The 17,696-nt window shown below is 42.1% G+C and overlaps 1 protein-coding gene across 1 annotated transcript in view; it reads right to left on the bottom strand.

Moving 5' to 3' along the window:
- The window catches only part of kiaa1549lb (KIAA1549-like b), a 60,214-nt gene that overhangs the window by 24,953 nt on the left and 17,565 nt on the right, over positions 1 to 17,696 (bottom strand). Inside the window, exons 2-6 of the mRNA XM_076726875.1 lie at positions 10,241 to 10,606; positions 6,362 to 6,853; positions 6,121 to 6,236; positions 870 to 1,089; positions 432 to 565 (exon numbers count right to left, since the gene is read on the bottom strand). Coding sequence (XP_076582990.1) covers positions 432 to 565; positions 870 to 1,089; positions 6,121 to 6,236; positions 6,362 to 6,853; positions 10,241 to 10,606 — 1,328 coding nt within the window. The remainder of the gene's footprint in view (positions 1 to 431; positions 566 to 869; positions 1,090 to 6,120; positions 6,237 to 6,361; positions 6,854 to 10,240; positions 10,607 to 17,696) is intronic.

Raw genomic sequence — 17,696 nt, 5'->3', positions numbered from 1 at the left:
GGCATGAAAGAGTGCAAAAATATTATAGCATTTCATCCATGCATAACCATTAAATTAGCTTTAATATAGTGTGCACTTTCATGTGGCGGCTCATTAAAGTTAATACAAACATTGCCTCCCTAAACATTATTAATTTGCATCTCAGAAGCAGCTCTTGTTTAAAAGGCAAAGCCTGATACACTAAGGACAATTTTGCACAAATTGAATCTGTTTGTAGCTTCCAAATAACCTAAACCACATGGTAATATTCATGTGTAACGGGACAAAACTGTTGAAGTTACACGTATTCTAATATGCTGCAAACAATACTTAATATACTCGAGTCTAAACCATATATCTTAACTGCTGTTTGGGTTGCTGGATGGTTCTGTATACGTGACATGTATCTGAGTCTGACTGCATTATGTTAAAAAAAAAAAAAATCACAGTACCTGCACAGAGAGTCTGCTGTTGGTGTTGAGCACTTTAGCCTGCGCTTCAGAAAACACCTTCTCAAGCCTCTGTTCCATCATCTGAGAGAAGCGACAGGACCGAGGATCATCACCTGCTCCCACAAACTGCAGCACTGGAACATAAACACAGAATGAGCTCACAAAGCTGTGCGCTGGCAGAGCTATTGTTCTTCATGATGCTACAGCACTGTGCCTTTGGTCTCTCTGGCAGTGCATATATTGGGAACACTGAGATGATATATAATATTTGAGCTGTTATGTATCTAAATTCCTAAACTGTAATGTGGTATCACAATATTTATTTTAGTTTAGTTAGAAATCAGTCCAGCGCACATTTACAGCAGGAACATATATGTATATGCAAATCTAAATCTAAATCTAACTTTGTTTTTTCATCCTGACTGAACACCATCTGACCTGTTTTCAACTGGAATCCAGTGGCTGGGCTGATTCTCCATAATGCAACTGGGAGGGGCAGGGCTGTTACCATGGGGAGGTATTGTCGCAGGTCTGCAATCAGCTTATCGCGGCCATAGGAGTCCAAGCTTTCCATCACTACGGAGGGAGAGTAAACACTGTCCCCTCCGGTCACGTGATAAGCCACTGTCATGTTGGGAGAACCAAATACTGTCTCCACCTGAGAGGGGAAGGTAGAGAAGACAATTAGTCTGAAGAACCATATTGGCAGTTTTTATTATGTTTTAGCCCATTAATTGCACAATGCTTATACCTGAGTGGCCGACCCAATAATGTCTGTTTTCACTTAACCAGTGAACTACAGCCTACCTGAAAATCAAGCTACTGTAGGTTCGAAAGTTCAAATTATTCTTCTGGAAAAGCTCCCATTCTAACCAAACTACGCAGATTACCAAGACACAGGAAATAAATACTCACAAAATAAAACCGTAGATAAATCAGCATAAAACTACAGTAAACTCCATAATGACAATACAAAAGAAGAGTAAGATTAATATAAAGCCTCAGTTTATGTCCTCCTTACACAGTTCTGAGTCAACTGCCCTATCTGTGGTGGTGGATAAAAAGCTCCTTCATCACTGTGTTGTAAGAACTGTGTACATTCAGTGTTACCATAAACCTGCTATTTGCAGCACTGCAGCTTGATTTGCATCATTGCTCATAACACAACCACTAGCATTAACATGATGGCTGCCTCGGTGTAAACAGCATGATAAAGTCTCAGATAGCTGTCAGATTTCGTCTTGAGGATTCTGTCGTGCTGCCTGCCACTTTCTAAATGCTATCACAAGGTTTGAGAGTGATTTTCCTCCTTTCAGATAGAGACCGTTTTTTACCCATTTTAGTACAGTATGAAAATCACTTGCAGACACTTGAATATTGCTTGAAAGGCAGTATTGTGTGCTAAATGTGGTGAAAAGCAGGGACTGATTTGAAAGGTCTTTACCAATACGCCATTCAAGATTTTGACATGCTACTGTAGGAAAAGCACCGGCATAAATGACAAAACGAATGATGGCCGAACTGCATTTAGCTGCTTCAGCTTCAGTGCCTCGCTGTGTCAAGCCTCGCCTGAGACGGACAATCTCCAGAGTTGGTCCAAAGCACGGCAACCTGCCTCCAAGCAGGATGCGACAACCCCACTTCTCCCCCTTAAACAAGTGTGAGCTGACTCAACTCACGTCTGTGCAGGAGACCAAAGAGAAAGACGTTTTTAAAAGTCTCTGTGTGTTCACCTCTCAGAACTTTGTAGCTTCTAACTGAATCTCTGTGGTTTGAAGTCTAGTTTCTCCCCTGTGTCCCCCTTTGCACTTTCAGATATCTGCTTTATTTTACTCCTTCATCATGTTCGCTTTCAGCTGTATAGGAGTCGTTCTACGTGACTGCTGATGAAAAACCTGATTTTGCTGCTTCACATTCAACGTTTTTAAATAACAAAATAATGGAGGCTTTTATTGTGTTCATCACCTAATTAGTGGAGCTTTGTTAGCAGCAATTCTTCAATAAAAGCAAGTCTACTAATACTGGAGGGGAGAACAGTACAAGCAGAAACAGCCAGATGTTGGATGAAGGGCTGCAAACAACAGGCTCTCACTGGCCCTACGCAAACAGCACACCTCTAACACTCGCAGCAAAAATAACGGGGGACTTTTATTTTGAAGAATTTACGAATGTAGGAAATTAAATGTGTTTATCCACAGCCGCTCCTTTGACCACCAGTCACAGCCATGAATCAGCCCGTTGCTTTTAAACTTCGTCTGCTGTGAAAAAGCCCAGTCTGTTTTGTTTGAGTTGAGTTTAAGTCATGTATTTTCATACCATAGCCTACTGAAAGGAAAAGAAACCATCCACTGCATAGAAGCCAGAGTAGGAAATCAATGGAAAATTGTGCCCATGCTTTGAAAAATGGTCAAATGATGTAAAATATTCACAGTTAATTGGCAAAAAGACATTCAGGGTATGTTTTTCTAGGCAGGATCAGAAGATAGTGTCAATCAGTCATATTAGCAAGTGAGCTGAATGACAAGATCTTGAGCTGTATTGGATTGATGGAGCACTTAAGAGTGTATTCCAACCACTCGCTAATAAAAGCATGTGTACCAGGAGAGAGAGTGATTATGAAGTACAGACATGTGGAGAGAACCTGCAGGGACTGACGGGCTGCTGGGAAGAGAGTAAAGATGAGCGAGATGTGGGGGAGACTGTTAAACAGGGAGTCTGGGACAAAGAGGCTTATGTTCCTTCACTTCTAACCCAAGAGACCAGGTTTCACTGCGTCCTCGTTCACACAGAAACACAGGTGAAATCTGTGTGTGTGCGTTGTAACTCATGGCACGTAAATACATCCATGTGTTTGTCAGTAGGCGTTTGACTTTTCGGTGAACTGTACATGGATGGAAACCGGACAGGAAATGATGACAGATGTGGCGAAACTAGGTGTGCGTGTGAAGGAGAGGTGAAACCATTCAGGTTCGTTATCAAACCCCATCTGAAAGCCTGTGCTGACAAGATCCCCTGGCCGAAACACTGAGAGCCAGGAGTCTCTGTAGCTGAGAGCCACCACTCTGCCTCCTCACAATTCAGCTTTGTTATGAGCTCCATGAAAAGAGCCCTTTATTATCACTTCATCCTCACAGGCTTCACTCATGTAGAGGTGTTATTAAGAGATTGCATTTCCAGAAAGCCAGAGATTGGTAACACACCCACTAACTTTATCTCAAAGGGTGCGAAAGACAAGTCAGTCAACAGATTAACCTAACAGATCTCAGCCGTTTTCCAAAAGTTTCAAGTCACTGGAGAGGCCTGAGCACAAGACACAAACATAGTTAACTTTTATCTTTTTCAAAGGTGCCAAATGTTTTTCTCATCTTGTGGTTCAGTTCATTTAGTCTATTTCTCATCATCTTTTCAGCATCAGCACGGCACATTGCTCTCCTCCCAACCATTTATAACCTATAATTAAACACAGAAGCGATTTCCCTTGCCAACAGCTTGCTTCCCATTGGATGAGAGAGCAGTGCTGCTAAAAGGAACCCAAGCAATGTTAAAATGGGTGACAGGAGTGCACCGAAGCAAGACACCTCCTGAGACTCCACAGAGAGAGAGAGAGAGAGTGAACATGTGAGAGGACTGACCTTCACATGGGCAGGACGAACACACAGGCCTCTCTCTCAATTATCTGATCCTTCCACATCGAGAAATACAACACGCCGAGACATTTCACAGGATTGCAGGCATACAAGTAAACACGCACGCACGCACACGCGGAAACATGCAGACACAGATGTACTTAACACTTGCCCAAAATTGCAACACTCTAAAAGCACTTCAACCCACTGGAGACTAGGAGGAGACTTTTTTTTTTTAACAACCAAATTTAATTCTAGCCATTATGCTTTTTTTCACATGTTCAGTGTATGCAAAGAACACTGCTTTACCAGCTAGCAAACATCGCTCCCAGAGGAACTCTTTATCCCTTTGTTTTACACAAAAGCGCACATTTTGACTCAAACACGCATTTCTACTTCTCGCCTCTCATAGCCAAGAGGTGCTCCTGATGCAAAGTCATACCACGCTGAGGTATTAGAGGCTTACTGGAGAGAGAGAATGGTTTTGGCACAATGGGAACCATGATTGGTTCCACACATGGCTAATCCACAGACATAGAGATTGTGGGCGCACTGGATCTGTTTGGGTCATTATTGCAGGGGAAAATGATGGGATTGGTTTCCTCCTGAGCCTTTTGTTAAACCAAATCTGGTGTCTCCACTGCTCTGCTAAGACTACCTTTTGGTGAAGTGTGGATGGATTCTGTAGACTCTCTGGTTGTCAGTAAAAAGCCTGTCTCTCTTTTAAATATAAGGAAATTGGAGCAAAAGTTCTCATCCACAGCACTGCCACAGTCCTAATCTACATCTTGTTTTAGTGTTGGTACAGTTACTCAAATATGTGACATCACCCGCTGCCTTCTGGGACACATTCAGTCAACCTAATTTCTATATTAGTCCTCATCTCTTCTCACATAGCCTACATGAGGGTCCTTGGTATAAGTGCCTAATTCACTGCATATTTCTGGTGAGGGCACAAACCATTCACTGTTCATCAGTGTTAGAAGATGGTTTGATTATTTAGTCAGAGTCCAAGACCGAGCGAGAGTTTGGGTCTGCAGAACAAGCAGCTGTCAGTCAATGTGTCGTAATCACAAACTGCTTCACAGGAATGAATGTCTATGATATACTTCACATAATATGCAGAATACAAGCTTCAAATAAACATGTTCATTAAAGTCAGACAGGCTGGGATAGCAATAAATTTGAATACCTTTTACTTCACTCAATATTCAACTTTTCCGACAGTGTAATGAATCAAAGTCTCAGCATCAGAGCACTGGCAGAACTTTGAACACTTCCCAAACAAGGCTAACAAAAACTCTTTCTTTCTTTCTGAATTGTATTTTTGCATTCATCTGGATCCTAAGCCTTCTCTAAGTCACAGCTGCTCAACCTGTGTCTGTGTACTGATGCTGGCTGATACTGTAGAGATCAAAATATCAGTGTGGGTTTCACATACTGACCAGTAAGAAGAGAAAATTCTCTGCATATAAACCAAGTATGCTACTCTAAATCTGCCCTTAGGTTAAGATTCTGCTAAGAGTCGCATCAGTGACATTATCAGTATCAGAGAAACTGTGCACCCTTCTTACATGAACCGCTACCACTTTTTAACTAGTGGTGCTGCAGAGCAATGTTTTTGCTTGTTGTTGATATCACATGCACAGGGAGACAAATGCATGTTCACGTGCGCACATGTGATGTGATACACAGTCCTATCAACAGTTTCGCATTGTTCCACTGATGGACAATTGGTGGCGGTAATGTATCAAGAAATGCAACAACAAATGTAGCAACAAAGGCAAGAAGATGATAAGCAAGCAAACATGGTAAACCATACAGGTTTCAGATTCTTCCAAAAATTGGTTTACAACATGTTTCATAAGAAAGGTGATGCATTCAAGGGCCTCAAGGATGAACACAGTGTGTTTTAATGAGAACCAGAGAATGTACAAGAAATTTCGCTTGTTTAAAAAAAGACTGCACGGGATATATTTGACTCTAGATGGATAAATGAATGTTAAATATACTATAACAGCTACGTTTGTTGATTAATCAACTGTAACTGAGAGGAGTCTGACCTGCGCCTGGGCTGAACTATCATTCAGAGCTTTTCGGAGGCCCTGACTTAGTCCCCTTCGCAGGTTCTGCCTTTGAATGCTGTCCAGCCTGTTTCTTCTCACATAGATGGAAACAACTGAGAAAGATATGGAGACAGACAGACAGACAAAAAGAAGAAACAAAGACAGACACCAGACCAAACATGTTAGATAAATAACACCACTTCTCTTTTTTTAAAACTGAGGCAAAAACACTGCTTACCTGTTTTCACCCACAATCTCTCTGTGATGTTGCACTGCTGCGGTGGAGCCTCTGTGGTGGTGGTGAAAGGGGAAATAAAGACGGTGGTACCCCCCCTGGAAAGGCTTGTCCTGGGGACAGGTGGCGTGAACGTTCTCCTGCTGGTTTGAGTCCTGATGGTTGTAATGGTCGTCGTTCTCCTGGTCACAGGTGTGGGCTGTGGTGTGCTAGCGGTGGCAGACTGTGTGCTTGCGGTGGTGACTCTTGGGGAAGACGTGGTAGTGGTGGGGTTAGTTTTGGTGGTTGAAGCTGCAGTTGTGGTGGTGAGCTTGACAGAGGCTGTTGTGGTGTCCTCTCGGGGGGGCAGAGGTGATACCTGAGACGTCCTCTCAGTGGGCCCAGCAGAAAGGGTAATTCTGACCGATTGAGAGGGGGCTAGACTGGCCACTTTTTCTTTGGGGAAAGTGAGCGCAACTGCTTTGGATGTTCCAGCGGTTAACTCCGTCCCAGTCTCTGCAAGGACAACAAACGTCTCGGTCACTTCCTCTGAATCTACTGATAAGGTCAGATTTGGTGATAAAGATGGAAATGTGGCTTTCATAGACACAGGTGATGATGCAGTGCCTGGGTACATGGTTGGTTTGATTGACAATCTGGTGGCAGAATGTAATGTTGATGATGATGATGATGATGATGATGACAAAGACGATGATGTTGAAGCTTTAGAAGTAGGGGGTTTCGTGTGTAAGGAGGACAACTGAGAACTTTTGATGCCACCATATAACAGTAGTGAAGTCTCTGAAGACGATGGCGATGTATGAAATGAAGAAGACGATGGCACCAGCTCTGTTGGTAGGGTTAACCCCCTCAGTTTCAAAGCAGTTGTGTTATTGTCAGAGTGAGAGAAACTGAGTGCAGGGTTGTTTGAAAGTGTGACAGCAGTATCAAATGCAGATTCAAGAGAGTCAGCATCTGCCAGAGGGAGGCTGGGCTTGCTCTTATACATCAATTCAAGAGAAGAAGCTTGTGAAGATGCTACAGAGTCAGTAGTTGTGTGTGAGAGGGGCAGAAAACCATCTGAACCCCGCGATGATGGAGCAGCAGTGTTTACAGTGACTGCTTGCTGTACAGTGGCATCCACAGCAGATCTGAGATTAGCTGGGGACACGTTCAGACTCTGTTCTTTATCTCCTGGTGTGCCTTTAACATATGTAAAAGATGGATGTTCTCCAGCAGTTGGATAAAGAGAATGTGGATCACTGGCGACTACAGTTGGATCAGTTGAATTCAATATATGCACATTACGCTCTTGTCCGCCTTCCAGATTTGGATGTTCATACGATGGTCCATCTGCTTGTAAATTAGAATTTGCCCTATCAGAGCCAATAGATGTATTGTCTAATTTAGAGGCAGCGCTTTGAAAAGACACAGGCTTGCTGGTTCTCCACTTTGTATACGGTGCCATTATTTTTGTGCCAAAGCTGAAAATAGCACTAAATGTCTCACTGCTGTTTTGTCCATCAATGGAGGAAGTGGTTGCAGCAGAGGAGGCAGTAGAGGGAATGCTTGTTTGTGCGCCTAAATAAAAATTAGATTTATCGCTTCTTACACTGGTGATTGATGCCGGAGAGTGAGAAGTGGAGTTTGTCCTTGCTGTTAGGGTGATTTCTGACCAGGAGGAGGGAGCAGACTGCTCATAATGGCCCATGAGTGTCACATCGTCTTTATGAGAAAGACTTTTAAGAGTTTCTAATGCAGCATCAAAAGGTGCTGAAGAAAAAGGTAATCCAGTGGATGATGCTTTGCCAGAATCTTCAGAGCCTTTATTCAACACAAAGAAATCTTTTGTAGTCATGAAAGATGGAGACTGTGCTGTGAACTGCCCTGATGGAACACCCCTCTTGTTAAACGCAGTGTCTCTGATTAGAGTTGACTCTTCATTTCTATCAAATAAAGGAGAAGCTGAACTCTTTGCAGCACGACTGTGGAAGCTCTCAGCAAGCATCTTTCCATATGTCACATGAACATCAGAGGCTGGTGATGTTTTACTATTTCCTGCACTTATTTCTACCTCTAAAGTTGAAGGTATGCTGTGATGGGCTCTCTCGGATGTTATGATATGATGCGGGATTTCAGCCGAGGACACTGTCTGGTGAGATTTGTTAGGAGGTTGAGTTAGACCAGATGTTGTATAAAGCTTGTGGGGAAATGCAAGTAAAGATCTTGTTTGAAATGGTCTTTGTGAGGGGGTAGTACTGGATGATAATGAGGCTTTGGCTTGGTCTGCAAAATTAATTTCACTATTGGCAGACAGACCAGTGTTACGTTCAGTGTTGTTGTGCCTGAGAAAAGAGGGCAGTAAGTATGTAGGACGAGTGGGACGTGAAAGATTTTCGTACATGGTTTTATAGGTTGCTGGCAACGCTGAACCAGAAAGAGACATTGTCTTACTGTTACTCATTTTTGGCATCGACCATCCTGTAGGCTCCTGAGTTATGCCTTTGGGAGACCCTGTTTGTGTTAAAAAGGCTTGAACGTTTAAGACTCGATTACTTGGCAAATGAAGTGAATCTGACTCTGATGTGGAGGAGGTTGTGCCTGAGCTGGTGATTGAGCTGAAGATGGAACCAGCAGTGGACTCTGGCCTTGGCTGCCCGTGTGAAAGTGACTTACTCAGGTGGGTTTGAGCGGAAAGAGATTGGAGCTCTGCTTCTGCTATCTCTCCCTGGTTGTAATTTATATTGATGGCAGTAACTCTGGGGTTGCCGTGACCTGCTGCCATGAGTAAATCATCAGGATTAGATGCATGCTCTAAGGACACCATGCCAGAGTGGATAGGTGTTAGCTTAGCGAATGCAGTTTCAGAGAGAGATGTTTCACCTGGTGGGGTCTGGGAGGAAACCGTAAAAAATGACTGTGTGGGTCTGAACTTCATTGTTGGTGATACAGTTGGATTTACAACCTGTGAACTGAGAGGCGACAGGATTGCATCTCCAGCACTTTGGTGACCAAAAGTCTGACTACTAACGGCTGTCTTGCTTTCCTTCTCCACATATGTCGTTTGATTTAACATCTGCTGTGTGACATGACTAGAAACTGAATAGCCTTTGGGATGGGCAGAGTGCAGAGCTGATGTGGGATTTTGTAAAGCTCCCTGCTGCCTTTGAACAGCTCGACTCTCTTGATTGGTGGGAAATGAGGTGCTAATTTGAAGATTATTGGCCGATACTGAGCTCATACCGAGGTTCTGGGTTTGAGTGGGTCTGTATGAAATGTTTAAAAGATTTTGTTCGTGGTTAGGAGTAGAATATGATGTATATGTGCTAGGTGCTGGCATCTTGATTACTTGTGTTCTTGCACTTCTTATGTATGTTCCAGTCACTCCATGGATTTTATCCGCTGGTGAGTGTAATGAGTGTTTTGTCACTTTATTGCTCTTTCCAATGCTGGTTTCACTTGGAAAATGGGGGGGTTTGGTTGTTATTTTTAGCAGTCCCTGTGTAGCCGCTGTTAGGCCAATAACTGAATGAGTGGTGGGTTGTGTAGTTGTTAGACTGTCGGTCCAACCCTGAGACCCTGCTGGTGATAATGTTGCTGTCGTCTGAGGGGCAGGGCTGGATGCGATCCTTTGCCTTTGAGATGAAGCAGCAGCATTGTTCATCCACCCAGCAGAAGATGGTTGAGACAATACAGATGCTATGGCCGATAGCACAGAGGTGGATGGAGCTGATGGAGACACTGATGATGATAATGAAGAAGATGATACTGTCAATGATGAAAACGATGACACATCCCTGTTTCCATCCATAAAGGACACATGAGATGGCCTAGTGACAGGCGATGCCATGGTAACAGCCTGGGGTGGTGTGGTGCGTTGGTGAGACGTGTTGGAAGTCAGACCTGAGCTGGCGGCGAGGATCCTGTCTCCCATAGACGACGATGAGGAGGACATCTCTGAGCCCTGGCTGGAACTATGTGAAGGCCATTGGGTGGTGTGGGTCTCGTCCCTGGTGATAGTCGGCGAGGTTCTACTTTGATCAATGCTCACCTGATGTTTGACAGTTCCTGCCATGACAGTTAAGACAGAAGAAAAGGCAGGCTGCCCTGACAAACCCTCCCCCTCAGAATCTGAGTCGCCATCTGGATGGACAACTGAGAAAGGCACCTCCTCTGCCACTGACAGCTCAGCCAATGGATGAGCAGGAGCAGCTGCGGCTGCAGGGTTGCTTTGTAAAGAAGAGCCGGAGGCATCATAGGTAGGCTTTTCTGTTAACAGAAAAGAAAATGAAAAGACAGATTAATAATGTAACCACAGCAGCATAGGCCTACTTTTAATGCTGAAGTTATATTTAACTCTATTTCAGGTGAGTCCACTGAAATGCTGTAACAAATGGCCTCGTCAATGGTTTGTAGACCATTTACTAATCTCTTATAGAGCAGTTATGAGACAACATTTGAGTTGCCAGGTTGTGATTAAAGTCGGACCAGCACTGCATTTCTAGAGGTTGACATCAGTAATGATATTTGGGAGTTTTAAAAAATAAAATAGAAATACATAAGCAAACAGTTTTAATGTGGTTACTTATCAGCCGACATATACACTGATATCTGCAAAAAAGCTAACATTGCTAATTGTGATAAACCCCCTCTGAGTGTTGTTTATCTTTTCAATTTGGTAAGGATGCAGCTATAAATGTAAGAAATCCCTTCATCAATACCCATCATACCTGAGCCTGCAGCTGTGAATGTTAATGAATTGTTAATAAATGAGTTTTGGTTCAGATTCTCTGCAGCTGTTTTCTAGGAAGCAAGTCAAATAACAGTTGGAGGGTCTTCCTAGGAGCAATTCAGAAGTGAAGAGAAGGTGTCATTCTAGGTTTTTTGTTGTTGTTTTTGTTGTTTTTGTTTTCTTAATGTGGTTCCCCAAAGCCTGCTCTTATTGACAGCTTAGAACTGATCTATGAAGCATTAGTCAAAGATTTATCTAACCCATCATAAAGGGTGTTTCATTAGAAAGTGGTACCAAGTTCCTGCTGTCTATAAGCCAAAAACTGTATAAACTGACATGTTGAGGGTCTGTCCTATTAACTGGTAGCATGAAAAATCTGATTGCCTAAGCAGTGTGCACATTCATTCAGCCCGCATGTCAGCATGGAATTACCCTCTCTAGACATGACAGATGAAGGCATTACGAAGAGCCAGGTATGCCACCCCACCAACTAAGAGACCTGGTTCAACCTGTACACATTTACAGATACCTGAGCTGACAGGATCAAATCTGACGGTGTTAGATAAGCTGTCAAACGTATAATAAATAATGAATTCACTTTCAAGTATGAGTTTTTAATTGACTGCTGAGCAGTAATCACTTTAACCTCCAGTATGTGCCAAGGTGAAAACACATCATAAATACTACTCACACACCAGGTTTGGTGTAAACACATCTTTCTAATAGCCACAGACAGTACACCAAGGGCAGACACTTATGTATTCCCAAAGGAGAGAAAAAGAGACAGTCTTCAAAGTGGAACAAATAGAATTATTCAAGAGATTGCAGCTGTGTGCACAAGTATAGCTAAGATAATGCTGCTTCTAAAAACACACAATGGACTCATGTTACAGTGTTTCGCACCGTTGCAGAAATGATGCCTCAGTAAAAGGCAGAAAGAGAGAGAGAGAGAGAGAGAGAGAGAGAGAGAGAGAGAGGTTTACATTACAGGAACTATCATGAAGATGCTGGAGGGGATTAATGCACCAACACGGCTGACATGGAGTTGTCTCTCATCCATTGCTGCCCCGTCCTCTCCTTTTATTCTCCGCACATCCTCGACACATCCATATAGGGGTTCTTTTATCCATTTATAAAGCTTTGCAGTCCTGTCACACCTCCCACCCCCTCAGCATGTTTCCCCTGCTGAAGTGCATCCAGCTAGCACTCACATACAACTCCTTCAGTGTCAAGAGAAACTGAGTAGAAGGGCAAACGTCTACATGGGTTGCAAAGGGATACTAGATTTTCATAAATCAGTAATTTTTCCGCCTACTGTTGTCCAGTTTCGCTTAAATGAATGCATGCTTTGAACATAAACTGTAAAATTCAGGGAATTGTCCAGCGCATACTGTGGAAATTACTGAGGCCCTTGAGTGCATGCTTTCTGAATTACACACATGATGATTAGCCTAAGGCACTGTGTACTCACACAGCTGGCACTGTAAAGCTATCTGAAAACAGTTTTTCTGTCTTTAGATATTTGCCAACCATTAAATGAGCACTGCACTAGGATTTAATATCTACAAATTCAGTAAAAATTCCAGGTCGCTAATTCCTAATGTATTATTAAATGTCACCAGCATCCCAGAGAAGTGGCACAATGATTTTTTAAATTTGTTTTCAGAGGAATAAATCTCTGAATTTCATTAACTGCCATTATTAATTTCTTTAAAACAGTTCCTTCATGCTGTATAAATGATCCCACTTAATTCCTTTTCTTCAATGAATCACTAATGTGTTAAAATGTGATTAGTGAAATTGCAACACCGCAATTCTTAATCCATTCTTAAAAAAACGGCGGAATAAAACAAAGAGTGGGAAGAAGGGAAATGTATTTCTGTATTCACAAAAGAAAACCGAGATAAGAAGGGTATGCGTCCTGCTTCAAGGCCGCTAAAAGGTCAATCAGTCAAACCACTCGGTTTTCAGAGTGAGAGAGAACTTCCTGGCCCCCTCCCTCCCCTGCATAGCAAGCCCACTGACAACGAGAATTTGGGTGCGCGGGGCGGAGGCCAGTCCGAGCGGAGGTGTGGGTTCCACCTGTGGTTTGCCACCTGCTCCGACAGCACTGAGCATATGGGACGATTTTAACCGTGGACGAGAGAGGACAAGATGCACATAAATGCTCATTGTGACAGAGTCAGAGAGTGATAAGGAAAAAGAACGCAGACCCACCAAGACCAGCAGCTGGGTAAAAAAAACAAAGGGGTACCAGAAGGAGAAAATGATTGAATTTGCACTGAAGTGTCTGCAGCCTGCAAGCCCGACGGTTTTCCCACAACAGTAATTTATCTTAATGATTCCTCCTCCCTTCAGCCTTGAAAGCAGATAACAGATGATGCCACATTACTACAAGTACTACTTAACTCTGTAAGAGTTGGTGGTTTTAAGTCAACTTGATATTGCATAGAAGTGGACAATTTCGATAATTGTTTTTTGTCATTCATCAAGCAGATTTTCATGCTCCTGGGCTCCTGGTGAGACAAAGAAAGGAATTTTAAGACGTTGCCTCGGCTCATGGAAAGTTGTGATGTGCATTTTTTTTTGTCAATTCTGACATTTTAAAGGCTGAAAAATCAAAGTATCATGAAAATAATTATTAGTTACTGCTGTGTGAGTTCAGTAAAAGCTTCCATTCATAGTATGTCATTTCTGCTGCTATGGCAGAAATCAAAGCAATAAGAGAGGACATAGTTTGATGCTGTTGTGAGGCAGCATGGGATCATGGGAGTTGTTGTCCTCATAGGTAAACAAACACCAGTGCCGATGATGTGACTCAGACACAGAGATGTTCACGACGAGGTAAGGTATTAAAGTTTTATTTAGTTACATTTAGCCTCATTCATCGATTTCCTCCCTTCCCCTCTGCTGTTTCCCATGTTTCCACTAACAGACAGCCAAATGAAACGCACTGTTACCCCTGAACGAAATGATTTCTCTGGGTCTGAACATTTTGGATAATGTAACTACACAACTCACTATATACATAATAAAGGTCGAGACATTTTTGACATTTTAAAAGGAAAATGTTACAAAATAACCTTTAACAAACCAACATTTTCTATGCTGACACAGGAAAGCTGCATATGATGTCAGGCGGTGTGGAATGAGAAATTCTTTCTACTTTAGAGCCACTGTAAAATAAAAGGGGGAAACTGATTGTTAATGGGGTCAAATAACAATGAGATGATAACCTCCAGTGAGACACTGATATCCAAGCATGTGATGAATAAAATGTTAAATGTTACACTTCTTTAGTCGAGACACAGCTCCATGATCCTGACTCGTCCTTAAAACCTTCCGCACACACGAAGCACAGACCTCATTTCCACACTCATTTTTTTTGCCCCTCTGCAGCCAGCACTATCTTTAAGCTACCAGGACACAGACATGACACTGCTCCACTCATATTATACACTGCTTCTCCTTTTGCTTTCAGCGGTTTTTGTTCTCTTCCGTGTGGAAAATGGTAAACAAGAGAGTATAATTCAATAGTGAGGTGGACAGAAGCCTCGGAGCAGAGAAACAAATTCAAGGAGCCTGGTCAACTGCCTCTGAAGACGTCCCTCCTATGCTGTGGCTGTTTATGGCTGCATATACAACTGCTTAGAGCTGTTGTTGTTGTACCAAAATTAAAAATAAGAGCTTTAGCGAGGTGGCAGTCTGGAAGTAGAGCATTTTGATTGAATAACGCTATTTTAACATATGTATCCCACATACCCTCTGTGTAGTTTTTGTCTGTGTGTGGAGGCAGCATGTCTGTGCAGGGCTGGAGGAGGAGGGTGGCAACTGATGCCAAGCACTGCTGAGGTGACAGTATGGATGGGAGGCAGGATGTCACACACAGCACTATGCTTTTTTAATGTTTTTTCAGAGGGTGCAAACAGCACAGCAGGCTGAGACACGCATCAGCTGTCTGGAACACAGCCCAGCAGACACTTAACCCCGCAACCACGCAGAGACGTGTACATGGTATTAAAAGAGATGTACTCTCAGTCAGTCACTCATTTATTACTCCTGACAAGGAGGTTACAGTATATGCTTTTGGTCCTGCTTGACTGTTTCCAAGAAGACCAAGAAACATATCATTAGTCTGTGGCCTGATTCCAGGGATTGTTTAAAGCCAGACGGCAATTTGTGAAAGAAGAGACAAGAAACTCTTCTTCATACAAATGAATAAATGGATTCATAAGTAAAATAACTCACTCTGCCTCAGTTCAACACACTCTGCTGTTTGCTGCTAAAGCCCTACTTACAGTGGTGGATGAAGAATTGAGATCCTTCACTTAAGTAAAAATTCCTAATACCACACATGTAAAAGTCCTGCATTGAAATGTGTACTTTAGCAAAAGTATGGAAGTATAATCAGAAAAATGTACTTGTATTGAAAGTAAAAGTATTCAATGTAGAGAAATGTCCCCTGTGACTGTTTTACTATAATATGTCAGATCTGTTATTAATGCAAAAGCAGAAGTGGTTAATTTGAACCATTTTGCAGAGGCCTGAAACTAATCATTATTTTCATTATGGGTTAATCTGCAGATTATTTTCTTAATTATTCGACTGTTTCATTTGTAAAAAATCAGTAGTAAGCCCAAAGTGACACGTTCACAATGCTTTTTCATGCAGCCAACGGTCCAAACCTTGAAATTTTGAAAAAATTAATTACAATTATTTAACACAAGAAATAAGAAACTACTAAATGATTATCAAAATAGTTGCAAATGAATTTCTCGTCAATCCATTGATCTACAACTTGCTTCAGTTCTACTTTAAATATTTTCAAATGTTTTCTGTGCAAAAATCTTAATTTGTGAACTAAGTGATGACTAAAGCTGTCAAATGTAGTGAAGTAAGAAGTACAATAATAAAAGTAAGAAAGTAAAGTAAGACGGTAACATGAAAAGAAATTACTCAAGCAAAGTACATGTACTTTAGTAGTACTTGAGTAAATGTATTTAGTTACATTCCACTGCTGTCTACATGTGGTATGACCAGTAGCTGATGGTGGCTAATGTTAGCTAATATTGCTAACAATAATGTTATCCACTGCTGACTCGTTGGACTTTTATATACTTGTTCTGGTGTTACACTTGATGTCAGTACTGATGATAATCTTGTAATTGTCATTTGTTGCCACCGTGGGTGCTGTTCAGCAAACGTTACACAGATTCGATTTTAAGTATTTCTTAACATTGCAATACAGGGTATTTATTATCGGTGAGAGTGAACTTGGCACACATCCCCGATTCACAGGACCGTCTTTCACTTTGTGTATTTTGCAGATCCAAAGTCAGATTTCTAAAAAGTGTTTTATTACCTAAAAAAAATTAACACATTTCAGATGGTGCAGCCTGGAGCATGAATGCCTGCCATGCTGCTGAGTCATTTCTAGTTAAGAAATCTTTTTGTTTTGTTGCTATGATTTAAAGTGCACGTCTAGCAACTGCCACATCAACACTTGTTTACGTTTGGAACGTTTTTATCAATTGTTTTGAGAATGCAGCAGCCCTCTGACACCAGTAATCTCTCCCTTTTCATTGATAAAATGATAGAAGACATATACTTGAAGGAAAAAACAGCTTTGGGCAATACAATGACTCAAGGGAGGCTGAGCACACTCTCAAAACCTATTTTTCTCTGTCCTGCTCTGTATCTTGCTCTCTCTCTCTCTCTCTCTCTCTCTCTCCCTCTCTCTCTCGCTCCAAATAAAAGTCAGCCTTTCCAGTGACGCTGAGGCTCCTCGTCTTTTTCAGCCTGACATGTCGACACACTGACTTCTGTCCTGATGCTGCTCAGGACGCTGTAGTCATGGCTCATGTTGTTGCACTCTGTCCATTCCTATTACTGCTCACAGAGCCTGTTTTCCACCGTCCTTGTCCCTGAGCTCGAGCTTGACTCATTTAGGATTAAGCAATATAATGATATGTGAGAGATTTGTCAACTGGTAGTCAGACACTGAACACTGACTGGTAATTAAATCATAACTGGTACACTGTACTGGCTGAATAGGCCGACACTACATTCATTTCTTCGTGTATCTGCAACTCTCTATACACAGGATACATTACAATAATGTTTCTATCGAGTGTCTCTTTCCGCTGCAGGCTCAGTTAAACACACCTGAGAGCCATTATTCAGGGCTTTCAGCAAGCTCTTTAGAAAAAGTGGCAGGGGCCACATTCCCTCCACTCTCACATGAGCGATCGTATCTGCTGCCTTAAACCCTTTTGGTGAAAGTGGACAAACAGCAGCCAAACTTCAGGGTCTAATTATGTAAATTCAGAAATTAAAGTGCGGCAACAATTCAGTGAATAAAGGATATGGACACAGTTCTGCTGAGCGGAATGAATTATTCCAGAACCAAAAAAAAATCTTTGGATTTGATGTGAATATATTCAACATTTTTACAAGGCTTCTGTATTATGTTAATGATCTTTATCTGCACAAAAGGGTTCCAAAATATGGTAACAAGTACATTTGATATGCACAGAGATACTGTAAAGTCCCTCAAAGTGGAACCAAACGTGCTGACCAAAGAATGAACAGAGCTTCCACATCCGTGTCTCCCTCAGCCGTTACAGC

Source organism: Chaetodon auriga, chromosome 1 (assembly GCF_051107435.1).
Source record: "Chaetodon auriga isolate fChaAug3 chromosome 1, fChaAug3.hap1, whole genome shotgun sequence".
Classification (NCBI taxonomy): Eukaryota; Metazoa; Chordata; class Actinopteri; order Chaetodontiformes; family Chaetodontidae; genus Chaetodon; species Chaetodon auriga.
This window is presented reverse-complemented; position numbering and strand designations above follow the sequence as displayed.